Here is a 19,421-nt window from a genome sequence, read left to right on the forward strand (position 1 = left end):
AGAGATGATCTGTTTGATAGTCATGTTTATTGTTGGTTCTTGGTAGTTCCCATAAGTCATCCTTAGTCCTACTATTTAAAAGAAACTTGGGGAGCCCTGTTTCCAGTGGCACAGAGATCAAGTGGAGAAGGGCTCACTTAACAAATATGTCTACATTAGTAACACATTAGTTTCAATTCACAGATGGTCATCAAAGTCCTCTCCGGTTTTAAAGAGGTCATATAGTCGCAGGAGTGAAGAAGGCTCCTGCATCCCTTTGACCAAGGCCCCACCCTCTGCCCAAGGGCCTGACTGCTCGGGGGTCTTTCCGCAGAGCCTCTTGGGCCCAGGCGTGGGAGTGTGTGTAGCCTGAGGAAGCTGGAGTGCACCAAGGGTCCTGCAGAGGCCTTCCCTTGGGGTCTGGGTCCTGGGGGTCCCCTGCTCAGTCCGTGCTGCTCGAGCTGGCCTGGGGCCTCTTTGCAGGGGGGTCAGGGGCTCCGTGTCCAAATGTGAGCTGTTTCCAAGTGGCGGAAGAAATTGTTCCCACTTAGGAGACACGGTCCTGACCTGCTGGGCAGGACACGGTGGTTCCCCCGGAGGAACGACGAGCTCCCTGGTGTCCCAGTCCTCACGACTGCTTCCTTCTTTGACCTTCCCTGTCAGGCCAGTGTGGTCCTGAGGTGGAAACACAAGATGATGGCCATGTTCTCCATTCAGAAGAATGCCCAGCAGGCTCAAGGGACAAGGAGAGGAGGTCCTGTGCCTGTACTAGTCCTTGACTGTACCTCTGGGTGCTGACACTTTCTGCTCTGTGCTGTCTACTATTCTGTAGCCTGGCAGGCTAGGGACATGTCTTGATTTTGAGGTTTAGCAAAGCACAGCAAATAAATGCCCTCTCCGTCACTCCAAATCCTCTGCCAAATTCCATGACCAGGCTTCCCAAAAAAGGAAGATGTTCTCCTATAATCAGGGTATGTCATGGGGACCTTAGCATCAGGTGAGGGAGTGCCTGAGGGGTGCAAGCAGGAAGGGCCCTAGAGACCACCTGGAAAGACCATGTGCTTATTGCCAGGCAGCTGGGAAGGTCTCTCTAGAACGATGTTCAGGGTTTTGAAGCTGTACAAGTGGCTGCACAGAATACCCCAGGGGACATGACAGTGACAGAGGCCTGGCTTCTCCCTTCTACCTCAGAAAACGAGGATGCATTGAAAATTGGGTTTCACTCCTAGAAAAATGGTACAGATGAACCGGTTTGCAGGGCAGAAACAGAGACACAGATGTAGAGAACAAATGTATAGACACCAAGTGGGGAAAGTGGCGGGGGGTGGGGTGGTGGTGTGATGAATTGGGCGATTGGGATTGACATTTATACACTGATGTGTATAAAATGGATGACTAATAAGAACCTGATGTATAAAAAAATTCTAAAATTCAAAAAAAGAGAAAAAATTGGATTTCACTGCCTACAAAGGAATTTGCAAGCAATGACAGGAGGGACCCTGCATCACCACCCCCAGGCAGTATGGAAGAGGCTCTGTGGGCAGTTGTTAGTGATTCGAGACTGCCAGCTCTGCCACTGATTTGCTGTGACCTCAACTGAACCTTCACCAGTCTTAGTTCCTCACCTTCAAAACAAAACAGGCTTGTGGTAAGAATTAGTGCATAAAATATGTTTAGCCCTGGGACTGGTACATCAGTAACTGTCACACTCATTATAATTTAGAGATTCAGGGCCACATCCTTACCTGGGGGTCACATAGCTAGTTAGTAGCAACACCAGAGTTTGATCACTGCCTCTTGGCTTTGGACGGGCACTCTCCACTACTGTCTGAAGCTGGCCAGGACGACCCTGGCCTATGTTGGGGCATGGCAGTGACAAATGCCTGGCAGAGTTCCTCTGCCTGGGTGCCTGTGGCATAAAGCAAAACCTGCATTCTGCGGCCTGGAAGGTCTAGGTTTGACGCATCAGGAACAAGAGCAGGTCCTAGGTGAGAGAGTGCCTCAAATGCACAAGAACTCACCTGGATAAATGAAGGTGACAGTTCCTCAGAAACCCAGGGCAGGTCCCAAGCTGAACAGTCTGACAAAGACCCGGTACTCCATGCAGAATGAAGGGAACGGTCCTGATGCAGAAAAGCCCTACTGGTCAACCTTGATTGCCTCCAAGGCATCAAGCTGCCCTTTTGACCCCGAGTTAACATCAGTGACAGGAGGAGCGTGGCAGGGAAACAGTGCAGGCCAGAGAAAGGAGTTGGCTTAAGACACAGAAAACAAGACACCCATGTGGGAAGTTGGGCTTTTACGGGATGTAAGTGTGATACTTTAATTGTCCACAAAACAATTTAAAAATCCTGTGTCTGCTCAATGGCCACTGGGACACTGTCCTCAATCACTGACCTTCAGGGACTTCAAGGTGACCTCACAGTTTCTGGAGTCCTGGATATTAGGGCTGCATGGAGGCTGGACTGTGCTCTGGCTCCATTTCCTGGCAGAGGAAAAGTGCTGTCAAGAATCCAGTCTTTCTTGTAATTACAATGGAAAAGAATCTCTCTCTCTCTCTCTCTCTCTCTCTCTCTCTCTATATATATATATATATATAAACGGAATCACTTTGCTGTACACCTGAAACTAACACAACATTGTAAATCAACTATATTTCAATAAAAATTAAAAAAAAAAAGAACCCAGTTCTACCATTGAACAGTGACCCTTAGTCTGACTTGGTGGTCACCTGGTCTGACACCTAGCACAGGTAGGGACCTTGCCATCCCTTATAGCTTCCCAACTGGCTGCTCAGCTTCTGTCCCACTGCCAACAACAGGTTGTCTAATGACATCTAAGGCAGTCCATTTCTCTGCTCTATACCTTGTAGTTGCTAGAAAGTTCTTATTCTGAACTGGAATCTACCTCCCAATAGCATCTGCCCTAGAAGAGCCATCCTAATCTAGATGAGGCAGTCTCTCAGAAAACTCACTGAGGTACTTCCTTGGTGGTCCAGTGGTAAAGAATCCGCCTTCCAATGCAGGGGACACGGGAATTAGGACCCCATGTGCCATGGGGCAAGTAGGCCCGCACGCCACAAGTACTGAGCTCACACGCCGCAAACTACAGAGCCCATGCACTCTGGAACCCGCACGCCACAACTACAGAGACCACACACCCTGGAGCCTGCGCGCCACAACTACAGAGAGAAAACCTGCATGCTGCAAATAAAGAAGAGAAAACCCACATGCCACAACTAGAGAGAAGCCTGTGCACCACAATGAAGGGCCCGGGTGCCACAATGAAAGATCCTGCATGCCTCAGTGAAGATCCCGAGTGCTGCAACCAAGACCCGATGCAGCCAAAAATAAATAAATAAATCTTTAAAAAAAAAAAAAAAAAAAAAAAGAAAGCTCACTGAAATGCAGATTAAGACTGGAGAAGAGACCCATGAAAGTCAGGTCTTTCCTGCTCTTAGCTAAAGGTTCCCAGGCCTGTCGGCTTCTCTGGCCCCACTTCACTTTCTCAACCTTGCCCTTAAGTTCTTCCCTGAGGTCAGTGCAGTCTAAAAGTTCAGAATTAAGTGAGCATCATAAAAGGCACCCCCACTGGAATCCTGCCTAGCCCTCACCTCTGCACTGGCTGCACCTGGTACCTGGCCATGCCAGAGGGCCTGCGGTGATGGCGCCTGCTGGCTTACATCCCTCAGGCTTCCTGCTGACCACAGGAAGCTGCTCGTCAGTACCCCCAACCGTAGGTCAGCAAGGTGGGCATGGGTGAGGGCTGGATTAGGTACTAGCTTGGCACCTTTTTCTAGGCAGGCCTGTACTGAAGGGAGGGTCTGGCTTCTCTCTCTTGGATGAGGGCTGTCTGATGAAACACACTCCTCCTTCTTCCAGCTGTTCTTTGGAGTCCCTTTCCAGATACTTCAGCCAGCGGTTCTTTGAGGGCTGGAGTTTTTCCTACAGGATTGGGAAGTAAGTTTATTCTCAGAGTTGGAAAGCAGACACCTTTACTGAAAATCTCCAGTGCAACTCTGAGGCCTAAGGGCCTCAGGACCCATGTCTACACCGTCACCAGCAAAGGAATTTGATTGGAAGGTAATGGGAGACAGATATCTTGACTGGAGCACACTGGCACACACTTTGGGAAAGCTGCAGGTCACAAGAACTTTACCAAGAACTTTGCAAATGTCCACACTCCCTGGCCCAGTAGTTACAAATGAAGACAAAGGCATAAAGATGTTCAAAGTGTTACAAATAATAGCAAATATTTACAGTAGAAAAAGTTTGCGAACATCCTAAATGCCCAATAAGAAGGGAATAAATATTGCCATATCCACTATATTCTGTAGGTACTTTTTAGAAATGAAAAGAATTGAAAGCTATATAGCAACATACAAGATATGATGTAAGTGAAAATTCCAGGATGCAAACAAGTGTTTCTTACAGAAGGAATGATGAAAGATTAAGTCTGTAAGTAAAGAAACTGGAAGTATAGACCCAAATATGCAAGAGCTGATGTGTTAGTGTGCTTACGAGCATCTCCCCTATTTATTGATATAATAAAAATATGAAGAGCACCTGGAAAGCGGGCGTTGCCAGTGTGATTCTGTGAGCAGAGGTGGGCCTCTGCCAGGGAGCCTGTCAGTTGTTCCCACTCCCCCCGTCCCTGGCAGGACACAGTGTTCCACGTACCCATGGCATCTTGGATGTACCAATGGCGTCACCTACCCAGTCACTCAAGCTCTTACATGCACTGCCCATCCAAACACTGTTTGAGTACCTACTTTAACCAGGCCCTGGGAATGAACAACTGGATGTGAGCCCTGCTGTGGGTCTCAGTCTGGAGAAAGGGAACATGGAAACCCAGGCACTTTACAACAGCATGCCTTCCCTACCACAAGTGTGCTGAGAGTGCTGTGGGACAAGGGGAGAAGCACAAGGAGGTGAAGTTCAAGCTAAGTTCAGAAGAATTCACCAAGCAGCCAGAAGAAAAAGCTCTTTTCACAGTATTGTAATTATTTTACACTGCTGCCTCCACACATGTGAAAGGGACAGGTTTATTCATTTTTGAGTTCCCTGTAGCTTTAAGCCAAGTGCTCATCATTCGGTAACATCAACAAGCGTCTGCTGAAGAAATGAAGAATGAATGAATAAATGGAACCCCCCTCTGTGACAGAGCCGGCTCAGGCATCTGGGCCGAGATGGTGCTGCTGGCTTACCTGCAGGATTGCAGGCACAGCCTGCCGAGGACGTGCATTTTCCTCCTCATCGGCATTTATGGATTCTTCCAGAGACCTTAGGGAAAGATTGTACAGTTGTCTTTTGTAAAATGACCAGGAAGATGAAGGACAATGAAGATGGGAACAGCAAGATGCACGAACTTGATGTTGATATCAAAGCCTGTTTAGGGGAACTTAGAACTTATCTCTGTTGTTTTGATGTGATTTGGTAATCTTCCAGCAGTTCAGCAGGCAGAGGGACCATCTGTTACTTGGAGCAAGAAGAAAAGTGACACAGGGCAGAAGTGGCACTCTTAACCCAGAGGACCAGAGTTTGCATCATGGCTTTGCCAATGACTGGCTGTCACTGACTGTGATTCTGGGTATATCACTGTATCCCAGTTTCCTTATTTACAAATGGGGATAATATTGCAAGGGTCACTGTGAAGATAAATAAGACAATACGTGTGCATGTGCCCTGCTCAGTGCCTGAACACAGAGACTAATGTCAGCTGAACTCTGATAGCACAGAGTCCCTCCCATTAGCAATGGAGATGTCCCCATTGCATAGGGTCATATGAGTGTCTTTACAGTTGTATTATATCTCAACCACTAAAAAAGGCGGCATTTTACTGAGCTTGATGTGTCATAGTGACTTCATCCAGCCTCCCAGGGACAGCAGGGCTCTTTTGCCACATAAAGCAGAGTGAGCAGCTGGAACCTTTGCAGCCTCGAGTAGGGCTGGATGGCCAGTGAAAACATTCATAGTGCAAGGACTGAAGGTTAGCGCCAAAGCCACATCCACCCATGTCAGACAGGGTTGTTACATCACACGATCAGATTGGAGCTCTCTCTAGAGAACTACAATGAGAACCCCAACTCTACCAAATGTGGGCACCTCTACTTCAGTTTCTTCCTCTGTAAACAGAAGCCAATTATCCTCACAGGGTGATGAGGAAGATGAAATAAGATCACGCATATGAACTGCCTACTGTGCCACATGGTCAATACTCCAATGTCCAGTTGAGCAGTGTCCTACCAGCTACTAGCCAGAACTCTGCTCACCGTACTATGATTCAGGAACTCAACTCCATCAACTCCAGAACATCTCTAAGCAATATGAAGGTTAATGGTCTGTCTTCTCGCTTCTATGTTACCCCTGAGAAGCTGGGTGTCTACTGTTCTTGTGTAGGGGATCTCTCTTCTCTCCAGCTACTTTTCAACTCTTCCCTTTATCTTCCATGTTCTGCAATTTCATTATGTTGTTGTGTCTAAGGGCAGATTTTTTTTGTCTTTTAAAATTAACTTATTGAGGTATAATTTATAATTAATATACACTAAAATGTAACAATTTAAGTGTACAATTAGATGAGTTTGGTAAATTTTATCTTTGAATCTATTACTCCCATCAAGATATAGAAAAATAATTTACTGAGATATAATTAGCAAGATATAGAAAATTGTCATCACCCCAAGGTTCCCTTATATGCCTTTGTAGGTGATTCCCCCTCCCCAGAATACCACTCATCCCTATAGTATGTGGTCTTTTGTGTCTGATTTCTTTCACTTAGCAATGTTTTTGAGGTTTGCCCATGTTGTTTTTGTTGCTGAGTAGTATTCTATTGTATGGAAATACCACTATTTGTTTATTCACTTGCCTTTTTTTTCATCCTTCATTGAATCTATTTATTTATTTTTGGCTGTGTCGGGTCTCAGTTGTGGCACGTGGGCTTCTCTCTAGTTGTGGTGTGCGTGTTTTCTCTTCTCTAGCTGTGGTGTGCGGGTTCAAGGGCATGTGGGTTCTGTAGTTTGCAGCACACAGGCTCTCTAGTTGAGACGTGTGAGCTCAGTAGTTGTGGTGCACAGGCTCAGCTGTCCCACGGCATGTGGGATCTTAGTTCCCTGACCAGGGATCGAACCCATGTCCCCTGCATAAGGCGGATTCTTTACCACTGGACCACCAGGGAAGTCCCTTCATTTGCCTTCTGATGTTATCTATATATCTAGTCTTTCACCAAAATCACACTATCATCTTGATTGCTATAGTGTTATAGTGAATCTTGAAATCAGGCTGTAGAAGTCCTCCAGTTTTGTTCTTTATCAGCATTGTTTTGGCAATTGCATTTCTATATAAATCTTAGGATCAGTTTGTCAATTTCTTAAAAAAAAAACAAAACTGCTGGAATTTTGATTGGAACCTAATGGCAGACTCTACAGATCAATTTAGGATGAACTGACATCTTAACAATATTGAGTTTTCCAATCCATGAACGTGTCATATTTTTTCATTTACATCTTCTTTAATTTCTCTCAGCAATGTTTTATCGTTTTTACTGAAAATTTCTTGCACATTTTTGGGTTATGTTTATCCCTATGTATTTTATTTCATTTTATTATTTTTTTATTTTTTATTTCTTTTGCGGTATGCGGGCCTCTCACTGTTGTGGCCTCTCCCATTGCGGAGCATAGGCTCCGGACGTGCAGGCTCAGCGGCCATGGCTCACGGGCCCAGCCGCTCCGCGGCATGTGGGATCTTCCTGGACCGGGGCACGAACCTGTGTCCCCTGCATTGGCAGGTGGACTCTCAACCACTGCGCCACCAGGGAAGCCCCTTTATTTTTTGATGGTATTATAAATGGTATTTGATTTTTAAAATTATTTTCCAACTGTTCACTGCATTTATATAAAAATAAAATTTAGTTTTGTATGTTGACCATGTATCCTTGTGATCTTACTAAATTAACTTATTAGTTCTAGTAGCTTTTGTATAGATAGGCTCATTAGGATTTCCTACATACACAATGTTTTCATCTAGTTTGGGATTTACTGTGTTTCCTTAATCTAAGAATGTAAGCCCTTTGATTCTGGAAAATGTTCTGTTCATTTCCCTGCAAATATTGCCTTTGTCCCCTTCTCTTTATTATCTCCTGCTGGAACTCTTCTCTGTATCCTTCATGTCTCTGAACTTATATTTTCCACCTTTTTGTCTTTCTCTGCTGCACTGTTGATTAATTTCTTCAGATTGGTCTTCCATTTCACTAATTCTCTCTTCAGTTGCACTTGATCTGTTTAATGGTCCACTAAACTTTTAATTTCAATGACTATACTTTTCATTTCTACAAACTTTTTGGTTTTTTTAAAAAACTAGTTATTTTTTAAAGTCTCTTGCTCCTCATATTAGCAACCCCCCTCTTTTAATTTCATTAAATATATTAAACATGAAATATTATGTATTCTGAACTCTTTTTGGGTCTGACTTTTCTGTCATTTCTGCTGTCTTTTGCTCATGGTGACATACTTCCTTAAGTTAAATGATTTTTAACTTTGGGTATATGCTCCTTGGAACTTTATATGTAGGAATTCTTTGATACCTGGGTTGAAGATGTATTGCTCCAAAAAGGAGCTGCATTTACCTCTGTTCCTGGGACAATTTAAAAATAAGTTCTCAGCTTGAGACTTTTCACACAGCATGTGTAAAAGGCTTAAAGGCCATGTGACAGATTCCTTGTGCTTATAAAATCCTGGAGCAGTATTTCCCTTCTTCAGTCAGTGCCAAGGTCAACACAGGCTGGGTCCCTGCTATGGAGGGGGTGCATTTCTAGTTCATTTGAATGCTGAGGGTGTAGTCCTTTGGGGACTCAGCTTTATGTGGTGGTCTCCTATGGACCTTCCCACAGTAAACAGACCCTCGGCTTTGTCTTTGTCTCCTGCTTCCCTCCCAGATGCATGGAAGCTGAAGGGCAACAGGTTTCAATCGCCTCAGCAGCCCAGCTGCTTATTCTCTGGATTTTGGCTTTTGCTTCATTTTTGGCCTCTGATGGTTACTTACCTTCTTGTCATCTCTTCAGTGCACTTAAAATATTGTGGCTGGGGGCTTCCCTGGTGGCGCAGTGGCTGAGAGTCCGCCTGCTGATGCAGGGGACACAGGTTTGTGCCCCGGTCTGGGAGGATCCCACATGCTGCGGAGCGGCTGGGCCCGTGAGCCATGGCCGCTGAGCCTGCGCGTCTGGAGCCTGTGCTCCGCAACGGGAGAGGCCACGAGAGTGAGAGGCCTGCGTACCGCAAAAAAAACAAAAAACAAAAAAACCCCAAAAAAACTGTGGCTGGCATTTTAAATTAATTTCAGTGGGAAGATTGTTCAATATCTAATTGCCATATTGTAAGACATGGAACTCTAAGGGATTTCTCCGTCATAGACTTCCACCATCCACTCAAGATAAAAACAGGGCAAGATAACCATGCCTCCCTCAAACTACTATACCTGAGTGACATCTCTGAAATCTGTCCCTGCAGCAGATTTAATTTTTGGACATGGTGTCTACAGTCAGCACCAGAGCCCTCACCGTAAGCCTGAGAAACAAACAAACAAACAAAAATATCAAGTTTAAAAAGTGTTGATAGAATGCTGAGAAATAGATCCATTAGAGCTGCAACCCAGGGAGGATAAAACTGTACTTCGCAAGGCCCAAAGCACCATGCAGGAACCCAAACAATGATTGCTGTTTCTGCAGTGATTTACAAACTAACAGTCTCAGGGACTAATAGTTTCAGTCTATCTGGCTGCCCACCATCACCCTGAACTTTATATATCAAAGCTAAACTCAACCCAAAATCCCACACAAATTGGTTAATGAACATAAGAAATTCAGAAGAGAAGTAATGCAAATTGCCAATAAACATATGAAATGATACACCTCACTCACTCATAATCAAAAGAATATAAAATAGATGAGACACATTTTTTCACTTAGCAGTCACTCATTTGTTCAATAAATATTTATTAAGCACCTATTATGTGCCAGGCCCTGAACTAGGTAAGGACAACACAATACAGGAATGGACAAACACTACTGTCATTACGGAGCTCACACTGTAGTGAGAATAGACAGATAATAAGCACATAAGTCACCTATATGGCCATCAGATGGTGAGAAGTGCTTCTGAGGAAAGTAAGGCAATGAAGCGGGGTGGGGCAGAGTGTGGACACAGTAGACAATTTTATATGTGTGTTCAAGAAGTCAAGGAGTGGATCACTGAGAGGGTGACATCTGAGCACAAAATAGGAAGATAGGCAGAAACAAGCCATGTAGATATATAGGGGAAGAACATTCAGCAGAAGCAATGAAACGGAAAGGAGTGCAAAGACCCTGAGCCTGGCATTTTGGAGGAACGGTGAGGAGGCCAAGTGGCTGGAGCTGAATGGCCTAGGGAGAAGATGGTAGGAGATGAGGTTTGAGAGTGTAGGCCCCGTTACAGGCAGAGTCAGCCTTATAGGCATGAGATCTGCTCTGCTGTCTCCATCTTGAAATTCTTAATAATCATTGAACTTGTATTGTGTAAGTGAAGTCTGATGATATAATGAAGCATGTTTGTGAGTCGTGGACACCAAATGTGTCCACTGTTTCTCGTCACTGCTTTTACATACAGCATGCCTGATGACTGAGGAGCACAGAATTGCAGTGAACTCACAAGGTGTGGGAGTTCAGTGAGACTCCAAGTTCAGACGGTGTGTACAAGTCTTTTTTTTTTCCCAAAAAGAGAACATTTATTACTTATTTTTTCCTCATTAGAACTTTCTTTACAGCAACACAAAGTAAAGTACAACAAAAGTACGTGGGGGGCAACCTCAGCCTGAGAGGCCAGGCTTTCCACTGGAATCAGAACTTGCTTCAGTTGCAGAAAGGAGGCAAGGGTATTCGAAAAAACATGAACAACCAAGGAAACGTGTCATATCTTTTCTTACTCCTGTTACCTCCCTGGAATAGCCTATGCTGAAAATAATAACACAGAAAAAAAAGTGAAAGATAGGGCCATCTTTCCCAGTTCCTTTTCCTCTCAGTATTCCTTACTCATCAGTGAGCTAAAGGTTGAGAGTATGGGTAGAATGTGCGTGTATCAAGCAGTGAAGTAAAAATAGTTAATTTTGTGCAACATCTCCACTGTTCTGGTAGGAATGAAATATGTAGGCATGTATGAGCTACAAAATACAAATTGTGCAATTCTGATGATTCTACGTATACACCAAATGCTCTTATATTATTCTGCATATGTTCCACATATGTACTAAATGCTCTTTGCATTTATAACTGGTGTTGCACAATATAAATGGTGTTGCACAATTTTAAATGTTAGTTTTTCTTGACACAGGAAGATATTAAATAGTAAATTTTAAAACCAGTAAATAAAAGACATCAGGAAAAGTCAGGAGACCATGAAAGAAAGGAAAAGCTTAATATTCTAGTACCTTTAATAGCATTTTTTTTTCCTGCTTTTGAAAAGGGGCCCCCTGCCCCAACCTGGCCCTGTCTGTAGGAGCATGAATGTTGCTCTAACCTGGAAGGTCTGACATGATCTTACATATGTTTCAGTAGGACCCTGCAGCTGTGGTGCTAAGACTGTATGGCAGAAGCAGGTGACCAGTCAGGAGGTTGCAGCAAATACTGAGGCAACTCAGACCACTGTGGTAGCAAGTGGGCACAGTCTGGGTATATCCTGAAGGTAGGGCTGACAAAATTTGCTGATGGATCAGATGAAGAGTGTAAAAGAAAAAGAGAAGTCAGGGATGAGTTCAAGGTTTTTAGCCCAAACAACTAGAAAGAGGGACTTGGCACTTAAGAGTTGGGGATGACTGTGGGAAGAGCAGGTTGGTGAGGGTAAGGTGAGGGCTTCGTTTTGGGATACAGGTTTGGGATGCCTCTTAGATATCCAGGAGAGCGGTTGGTTGGAAGCATACACAAGTTCAGGGGCAGGTCTGGGGTCTGAGATGGACATTTGAGAATTGTCAGATTGTCTCATCTCAGACGACCAAGGGAATGAGTGTAGCTAGACAAGAGGTCCAAAAACTGAGTGCCAGAGCACTCTAAGGTTTAGAAGATGAGGAGATGGGAAAAAACTAGCAAAGAGGATTGAAACCAGCTAGGAAGACAGGAGGAAAACCAGGAGCAGGATGACTAGAAGTCCAAGTGAAGACAATGCTTCAAGGAGGAGGAAGTGACAAACTCTGACAAATGCCACCAATAAGTCAAGTCACTTGAGGACTGAGAACCAACCATTATTTTTAGCAACATAGAGACCACTGCTGACTTTGACATGAGCAATTTTAGCGGACTGGTGGGGAGTGAAATCCCGTCTGGGGAAAGTTCAAGTGAGAATGGGAGGAAAGGAACTGGAGAGGGGAAAGGCAAAGTTTAAAAAGACTGATAACTGATTTATGGTTGCCAAGAGGGAGTGGGCTGGGGGAGGGATGGATTGGGAGTTTGGGATTAGCGATGCAAACTATTATATATAGAATGGATTAACAACAAGGCCCTACTGTATAGCATAGGGAACTACATTCAATATTCTGTGATAAACCATAATGGAAAAAAATATGAAAAAGGATGTGTGTGTGTGTGTGTGTATATATATACACACACACATATATGTAAATAAAAAACTGAATCACTTTGCTGTGCAACAGAAATTAGCACAACATTGTAACTCAACTATACGTCCACACAATAAATTGAAAAACAAAATTCTAAAATGACTGACAACTTATATCTGGCATAACTGGTAGGGTGCATGCTCTCCTGCATAGCAGAGACTGCTGCCTGAATACTGAAATGCATTCTCCCCTCATCTGGGAGCAGACTAGACTACGTTTTCCAGTCTTCCTTGCAGTCAGGTGTGGCCATGAGACTAGATTCTTCCCAGTGGAATGTAAGCCACTTCCAGATCCTTCCTGGGTAGCTCCTCCCTGATCTTGCTCCTTTGCGGGGCAAGAGGCAGTGGGAGACAAGCCTCAGGGAATAACAGAACCTCAAGATTACAGGTGCCTCAGTCCCCGGATGACCATACCAAGGACAGCTGTCCTGTTGATCTCAATCTCTCCCAGGAGTGTTACAAGAGCAAGAGAAACAACTTCTATTGCGTTAAGCCACCACAATTTTGGTGTCTGTTCATTACTGTGGCCTAGTCAGTCATAAGCCATATACCACTGCACAAGCATGGGGGTGCTGAGAGGAAGGCAAAGCTTCCTCAGGAATTCAGAAATACATGCTGACATCTAAAACAAGCAGAAGTCACTAGCTATGAGCCAGCCCCTGCCTTCTGAGACCCAATCTCAAGGTAGGCCTCAGCAGCTACACTTACTGACAGATGACCAAATTGTCCCCACTCCCACCCATCCCAACTGACTGGACTAGTGATGGACATCTGAATCAACAGGTCAACCAGATTGTTTCTCCCAGGAGTTTATAATTGGGACTCAGCTATTCCAGTTGGTTTGAAATGAGATTCTGTGGTCTGTGAGTGGAGTATGTTACTTTGAACTGGGAACAGAGAGGAAGGGAAGGAGAGGAGATAGGGAGAGAGGGAGGAAGGTATAGGGAGAAACTGGGTGAAGGGAGGAGAAGGGAGGGAAAAGATGATGCTTGTGTTGTTGGCAGCTTTTCAGTTCTTGGGGTTGGTTCTTCAAGGGGTCAAGAATGAAGCTTCTTCCTTGGATCCCCCCAAGATACCCCATTACCTTGCCAGTACATTTTAAATTTTGCTGAAGTGTTTTTTTCCTATTATTTGCAACTAAAAGAACCTTGGTCAAAAGAATTCCTCTGATTTAACTTCTAGGAATTCGTCCTAAGGAAATAATTGGTCAAGTGAAGAAAGAGGTATTTGTAAGAAGCTTCATTGCAAAGTTGTTCATAACAATGAAAACTAAAATCAACCTAAATGCCCATCAGTGTGGGGTTTGTCACTTAACTCATTCAACAAACATTACTTGAGCAAGCACTGACTATGTGACAGGCACTGTGCTAGGTGCCAAGAGTACATCAGCAAAACATACAAAAAAGGGTATATAACTGTCCATCAACAGATGAGTGGATAAACAAGATATGGGGTGTATGTATGTGTGTGTGTGTATACACACACACACACACACACACACATATATATAATGGAATATTAGTCATAAAAAAGAATGAAATAATTGCCATTTGCAACAACAAGGATGGACCCAGAGTGTATCGTATTAAGTGAAGCAAGTCAGACAAAGACAAATATTATATGATATCACTTATATGTGGAATCTAAAAAAATAATACAAGTGAATTTATTTACAAAACAGAAAGAAACACACAGACATAGAAAATAAACTTATGGTTACCAAAAGGGGAAGAGGGAGAGAGGAATAAATTAGGAGTATGGGATTAACAGATACACACTATATAAAATAGATTAACAACAAGGATTTACTGTATAGCACAGGGAACTACATTCAATTTCTTATAATAAACTATAATGGAAAATAAGAAAAAAAATATGTATAACTGAATCACTTTGCTATACACCTGATACTAACATAATATTGTAAATCAACTATACTTCAATTTTTTTAAAAAGGGTATATAAGTAAAATAGGCAAACCCTCTCTTCCCATAGAATTTACAGTCTCAGATGGACAATACTCACATAAACATACTTGCCTATATTTCTGATCAGGGTAATGAGATTAACTAGGGGAAGCCCCAACAATGAGCACAAAGGCCCTAAGAGGGAAGCAGATTTGGATTGTTTCAAGGTCAGAAGGAAAAGCCCCTATGGCTGAAGGAGGAGAATGATGAGATGAGGCTGGAGAGGTGGCATCAAGGGCTGGAGCAGGTGAACAAGGGGCTCAATGAGGACCCTGTGATATTAGAGATCAAGTGGGTCGGTAGGTATGGACTTGAAAAGAACTGTGATGCTGGGTGAAAAAACTGGGCTAATAAGAGCATTTACAACATGCTCCCCTCAGTCCACATGCTCTTTCATCTCCTGACTACCTTCACAACCTGCCTGCCCCCTCTCACACCCCTGCATCTACCAACAGCTGTCTGCCCATCCCCAGTTAGGTCTGATTACTCAGTTATCTTCTTACAGACCCCTGTACTTTCCTCTCATTTTGCTCAGTCTAGTTTTAAATTACATGTGTGTGTTTTAGTTTCTCATCCTGTTCCACAACAGCAGATCGGTGAAGGCAATTAACAACATGGTCTTACCTTCCATTGTGTCCCATGCCTGCATACAGAAGTTACTCAGTAAATACTTACTGACTGAATAAAAAAAGGAAGGTAACTTTCCAGGCACTGCTCCATTCATTTTGCTTCCTGAAGGAAGATGATCTTAGGGAGCAGGAGCGCTATATCCAATGAACTTGAGCCAATAATGGAACACTGGGTTCCATGAGAAATATGTTTCTGCAGGGCTGGGTCCCACCTGCTTCCTGGTATGGGTATTAGACACTTTGCTGCTTGGGACTCACCCGCAAAAATGACTGCTTCTCTCCACAAGCTTTGCATGTCCATTTGAGACTCTTTTTCACCTACAATGAAATTTCAGAATTATAGCTAAAGTAATTATTTGAAACAGGTGGAACTAGATCAGGAATAATAAAGAGATCAGTGGAAAAGAATAAAGAGTCCAGAAACAAACCAACACATGTATGAAAATTTAGTATATTATAAAGGTGAAAAAAGAAGAGACTATTTAATAAGCGCTTCTGGAAAACTGGCTATCCATATGAAACGAAATCAAATTAGATCTCTACTATATGTGATTCTCAAAAAAAATTCCATGACATTTCAATTCTTGATAAATCTGACTAGATGGATTCTCTCTTAACATAATAAAATGCCTTACATCTAGCTCTAAAGCTGCAGAATCACCACCAGCATTCCCATGAAAGTCAAGAACAAGTCAAGGATCTGCACTATTATTTACCATTTTTTTCTGGATGTACTAACTGATGGAATTGGAAAAGAGAACATAGCAAGAGGTATGAAAATGGAAAGAAAAAAAAAACTATCCTTATTTATGGATGATATGATTTATTTCTTTAAAACTCAAGATAACTAAATGAAAAACTGCTAAAACCAGTAAGACAATCTAATATAGGGGCTAGGCAGAAAATTAATATATCTTCAAAAATTAATATAGCTTATAAGCAAACATCTACTTAGAAGAGATAATTAAAGAAATAAATCCATTTGTAAAGGCAACAAAGAAAATGTTATCAAGGGGCACCAAAACTGTTTTAAGAGATGGAATGAAATGCCATGCTTAACATCACAAAGATGTCTCGGTTGATTCATAAAAATTAACATGATTAATATGATCCTAATACAAAAACCATCAGGGCTTTTGGGGAAGTACCTAAAAGGATTCTAAGGAGGACAAGCAGCATCTACTACAAATTTAAGTGGGTATATCCTAAGATTCTACTTCTCAGCATCTACCTTCAAACACCATAAAAATACTGTGTCTCTTCTACAGGTACATATGCAAGTAAGAAATGCATTAAAAAAATAATAAAAGCTCTGGAAGGACACACAGTAACTGGCTAGCTCTGGGGAATGAAGATACAGAATTCAGAAGCTGTTGAAATTAAATGAGATGTGTGAAACTGCCTGATACACAGCCGACTTGGAATTAAACTGTTAACCCTCTTTTCCCACTTGGCTTCAAATCACTTTTCAGAGTTGAAAATGACCATGAGAACACGAACTACATTATATATATAATAATTTAAAAGTGGAAATGATTCCCATTTATTCTCAACTCCTAGAACCAAAAAAATGAAGTAAGTAAAAAGTTTCTAAGCCCCTAAAATGACCCTTACAAAGTCACAGCGAACTTACAGGTGCATACCCAGCCTCTTACTGGCTTTTAAACGTACATTTTGTATGCAATTTGATGCTACCCTTCTTCAGGGCACAGCAGATTAGCACGGGACTACCAGAAGCGGATACAATGACAACCTTGACGGCATCAAGCAGGGAGACAGAACGTGATTCAGGAAAGAACAGGTTAAGTGACATACCCTATTTTACGTTTTGAGTCAGGGAAGCATTACGTTTTAGAAACTTCGATTATCCTGTTTAAAGGCGCGAGATTATTTACACTCTGAATAGGCGTCGAGGCCCTCACTACGGGCAGAGCCAAAGAGTGCCAGCAGGGGTGCCCAGTCGTGCCTCAGTTTTTAAAACTATCATTCCCCTTGCACTTAAATGAAGAAGGAGCCATTTTGGGGGCTAGGCTCTGCATAAAGGAGGCTATCCTCTACCCTCAACCTGGTGTGCCCGACCACCGGCCAGATAGAATTCACGAGGCCGCCTCGGCAGAAACCATTGGCTGGTTTCTGCGAATCTTACAACCACCAAGCAAAAAACGAAAAAAGCCCAGAACAACGTTATCGAGAAGTGACATCAATAAAACCTAGTTCTCAGGACAGACATCGTCATTTGTCCGGGACCCAGACACACCCCGCAACCGCACGAGACGGCGCCCAGCCTGGGGGAGGCGGTCTGGCCCCCCAGCGACCCCACCTCGTCCTGCCCGCCATCCCCGTGCTCTGAGGAGGAGGAGGCCCCACCTGGTGCGCCTGGAAGAGGCGGCAGCAGGAGCACCGCAACACCCGAACCTGCTGCGGAGGCGCCATTGCGACGGCTGTCGCCGCCGCGCGTGCGCCGCGTTACCCTGTCCGCCCTGGCTCCGCCCACTTCAGGCGCTCGGGACCCTCTGGCCTCAGGCACCGCCCCTGGAGAGCGTGCGCCCTGCACTCCCGCCCACTCGAGCTTCGCCCCTAAAGCGCACTTGGGCCATCGGAAAGCTCAGCGTTAGTCGGCTGTCAGCTGGGACCCCGGGCGACCTCAGGACTCGGGCCGTATCACTGCTGCCGAGTCGGGCGTTGTTTGGGCTTTGCGTCCGTCAGGTCACTGGTTGTCTGTCTCAGCCCGAAGCAGTTCCCGCCTCTATCTAAACCAGCGTTTCTGCCTGCGCTCCCTGGGAAGATTGAAGTTGCAAGGGCTGGGTCTCCAGCCACCGCTGGGGGTCCGGCCTTTGCTGGCACAGTTTCTTCTGCTTCAAGTCGGGGAGAGGGAGCCGGAGGGCGCCTCCCTGCTCGGGCCCACTCCCTGGGGTCCACGGTAGGCATTTTCAGGACCTCTGGTCAGAGATGGTTAGTTAACGTTTGAGCCGGAGCACCGAGAATCCTGGGAAAATAGGCAGTTCACCAACCCTACGCTTCTCAGAGAGGGAAACGGAGACGCCTGGCGGTTGAAAATGAAATCAGTCCTTACTGCAGTCCCGAGGAAGACCCACTCTAAAAGGTGGAGCCCAAGTCCCAGTCTGGGCATAGAGGAAAAATATTGCACCCCTCATGTCCCAACCTCACCTTAACGCCAGCCCGCCAAGACATTCCCACGTGCCTGACAACATAAATAATCTTGTTAAAAGAAAATTTAAAACGCCCAATCCTGTCAAGGATGCTGACAGAACGGTAAAAGGAAAAAACAATCTGGCAGTTATCGCTATCTTAATAATCTGAATCACGCAGATTTATTGTTTATGCAGTAGTGTTAACTGAAGTATAACAGGAAAAAATGGAAATAAGTATTCTAAAGAATGGACCATTATGCAGGTCCATTACAAAGAGTTTGGAGTGAAAATGCTGGCATGTGTATTGTTGGGAAGCAAGGAGGTTACAAAGTGTACATGATATCAGTTAGGTAAAACCAGGCATTATTTATTTCCAGATGTGCACGGGCAAGGGTTATAAATGGTTTAAAATTTTTAATATTTTCCAAATTTTGCACAATAGCATATATTAGAAAAAACCAAATTAATTTAAAAAATTATGTTTGAGACTGAATATGCAGAGAGTGACCAGACTCCCTCATCACCCCCCAAACCACAACTTCTGCAGCAGTCAGGACTTGGGCAATGACTGCCAGTTGCCCTCCTTTTTGCACCTCCCCACTTCATCTCAGGACCAACCAAGAGAATGCCAATTATGCTCCCCAAACCAATTACAGAAAACATCCTGCTTCAGGTTAGCCAGGCTGTTTCCCCACTAGCAGCCTCTAATCAGAGCACACCTGAAGCCTTCCCTTGCTTTCACCATCAGGCCTTCCCACTCTTCTGACTACATTTTAGTCTCTGCCAAACGCAAGTAATGGTGGCTGACTTCTTTTCTATAGCAAGCTCTGGATAAATGGTCCCTGTTCTCATTTGGGTGGTTTTTGTTTATCTCTACGTGTCTCATTGTGGCTGAGCTTCTGGCAACTACAAAGAATGTTTTGTGGTTAATGAAAAGAGAAGAATAAAAATTTCACACGTGGTATGAGTTCAACTTTGAAAAAGACAAATATAGGGGAAAAACACCAAAATAATTAGTAGTCTTAAATACAAGGAAAAATTGTTTTTCTACTTTTCTGTTTTT

General features: G+C 43.9%; 1 protein-coding gene across 6 annotated transcripts; it reads right to left on the bottom strand.

The window, feature by feature from the left end:
• Window positions 1-8: 8 nt before the first annotated feature.
• On the bottom strand, window positions 9-18,170 carry MRNIP (MRN complex interacting protein). Of its 6 annotated transcripts, none has more exons than XM_067732592.1 (8): window positions 17,574-18,164; window positions 15,465-15,524; window positions 9,447-9,535; window positions 5,186-5,261; window positions 3,769-3,923; window positions 2,377-2,464; window positions 2,001-2,234; window positions 9-654 (listed from the first exon to the last, which is right to left on the bottom strand). In XM_067732592.1, the coding sequence occupies exons 1-8, from the start codon at window positions 17,637-17,639 to the stop codon at window positions 178-180; spliced, it is 1,245 nt and encodes a 414-aa protein (XP_067588693.1). In that variant the 5' UTR covers window positions 17,640-18,164; the 3' UTR covers window positions 9-177. The 6 variants fall into 6 exon arrangements, with proteins under 6 accessions (XP_067588693.1, XP_067588695.1, XP_067588696.1 ...); XM_067732594.1 differs by having other exon boundaries at window positions 2,001-2,102; window positions 17,574-18,159; XM_067732595.1 differs by lacking the exons at window positions 5,186-5,261; window positions 9,447-9,535 and having other exon boundaries at window positions 17,574-18,170.
• Between the last annotated feature and the right edge of the window lie 1,251 nt (window positions 18,171-19,421).

This window comes from Pseudorca crassidens, chromosome 3 (assembly GCF_039906515.1).
Source record: "Pseudorca crassidens isolate mPseCra1 chromosome 3, mPseCra1.hap1, whole genome shotgun sequence".
NCBI classification, from domain to species: Eukaryota; Metazoa; Chordata; class Mammalia; order Artiodactyla; family Delphinidae; genus Pseudorca; species Pseudorca crassidens.

Coding starts and splice junctions, on each gene's coding strand:
- MRNIP (XM_067732592.1), bottom strand. CDS start 17,639: ATGGCGCCTCCGCAGCAGGTTCGGGTGTTGCGGTGCTCCTGCTGCCGC. Junction 3,924..5,185: donor CTGTGCCTGCAATCCTGCAG/GTAAGCCAGCAG, acceptor CCAATCCTGTAG/GAAAAACTCCAGCCCTCAAA. Junction 2,235..2,376: donor TCACCTTGAAGTCCCTGAAG/GTCAGTGATTGA, acceptor CTGTGTCTTAAG/CCAACTCCTTTCTCTGGCCT.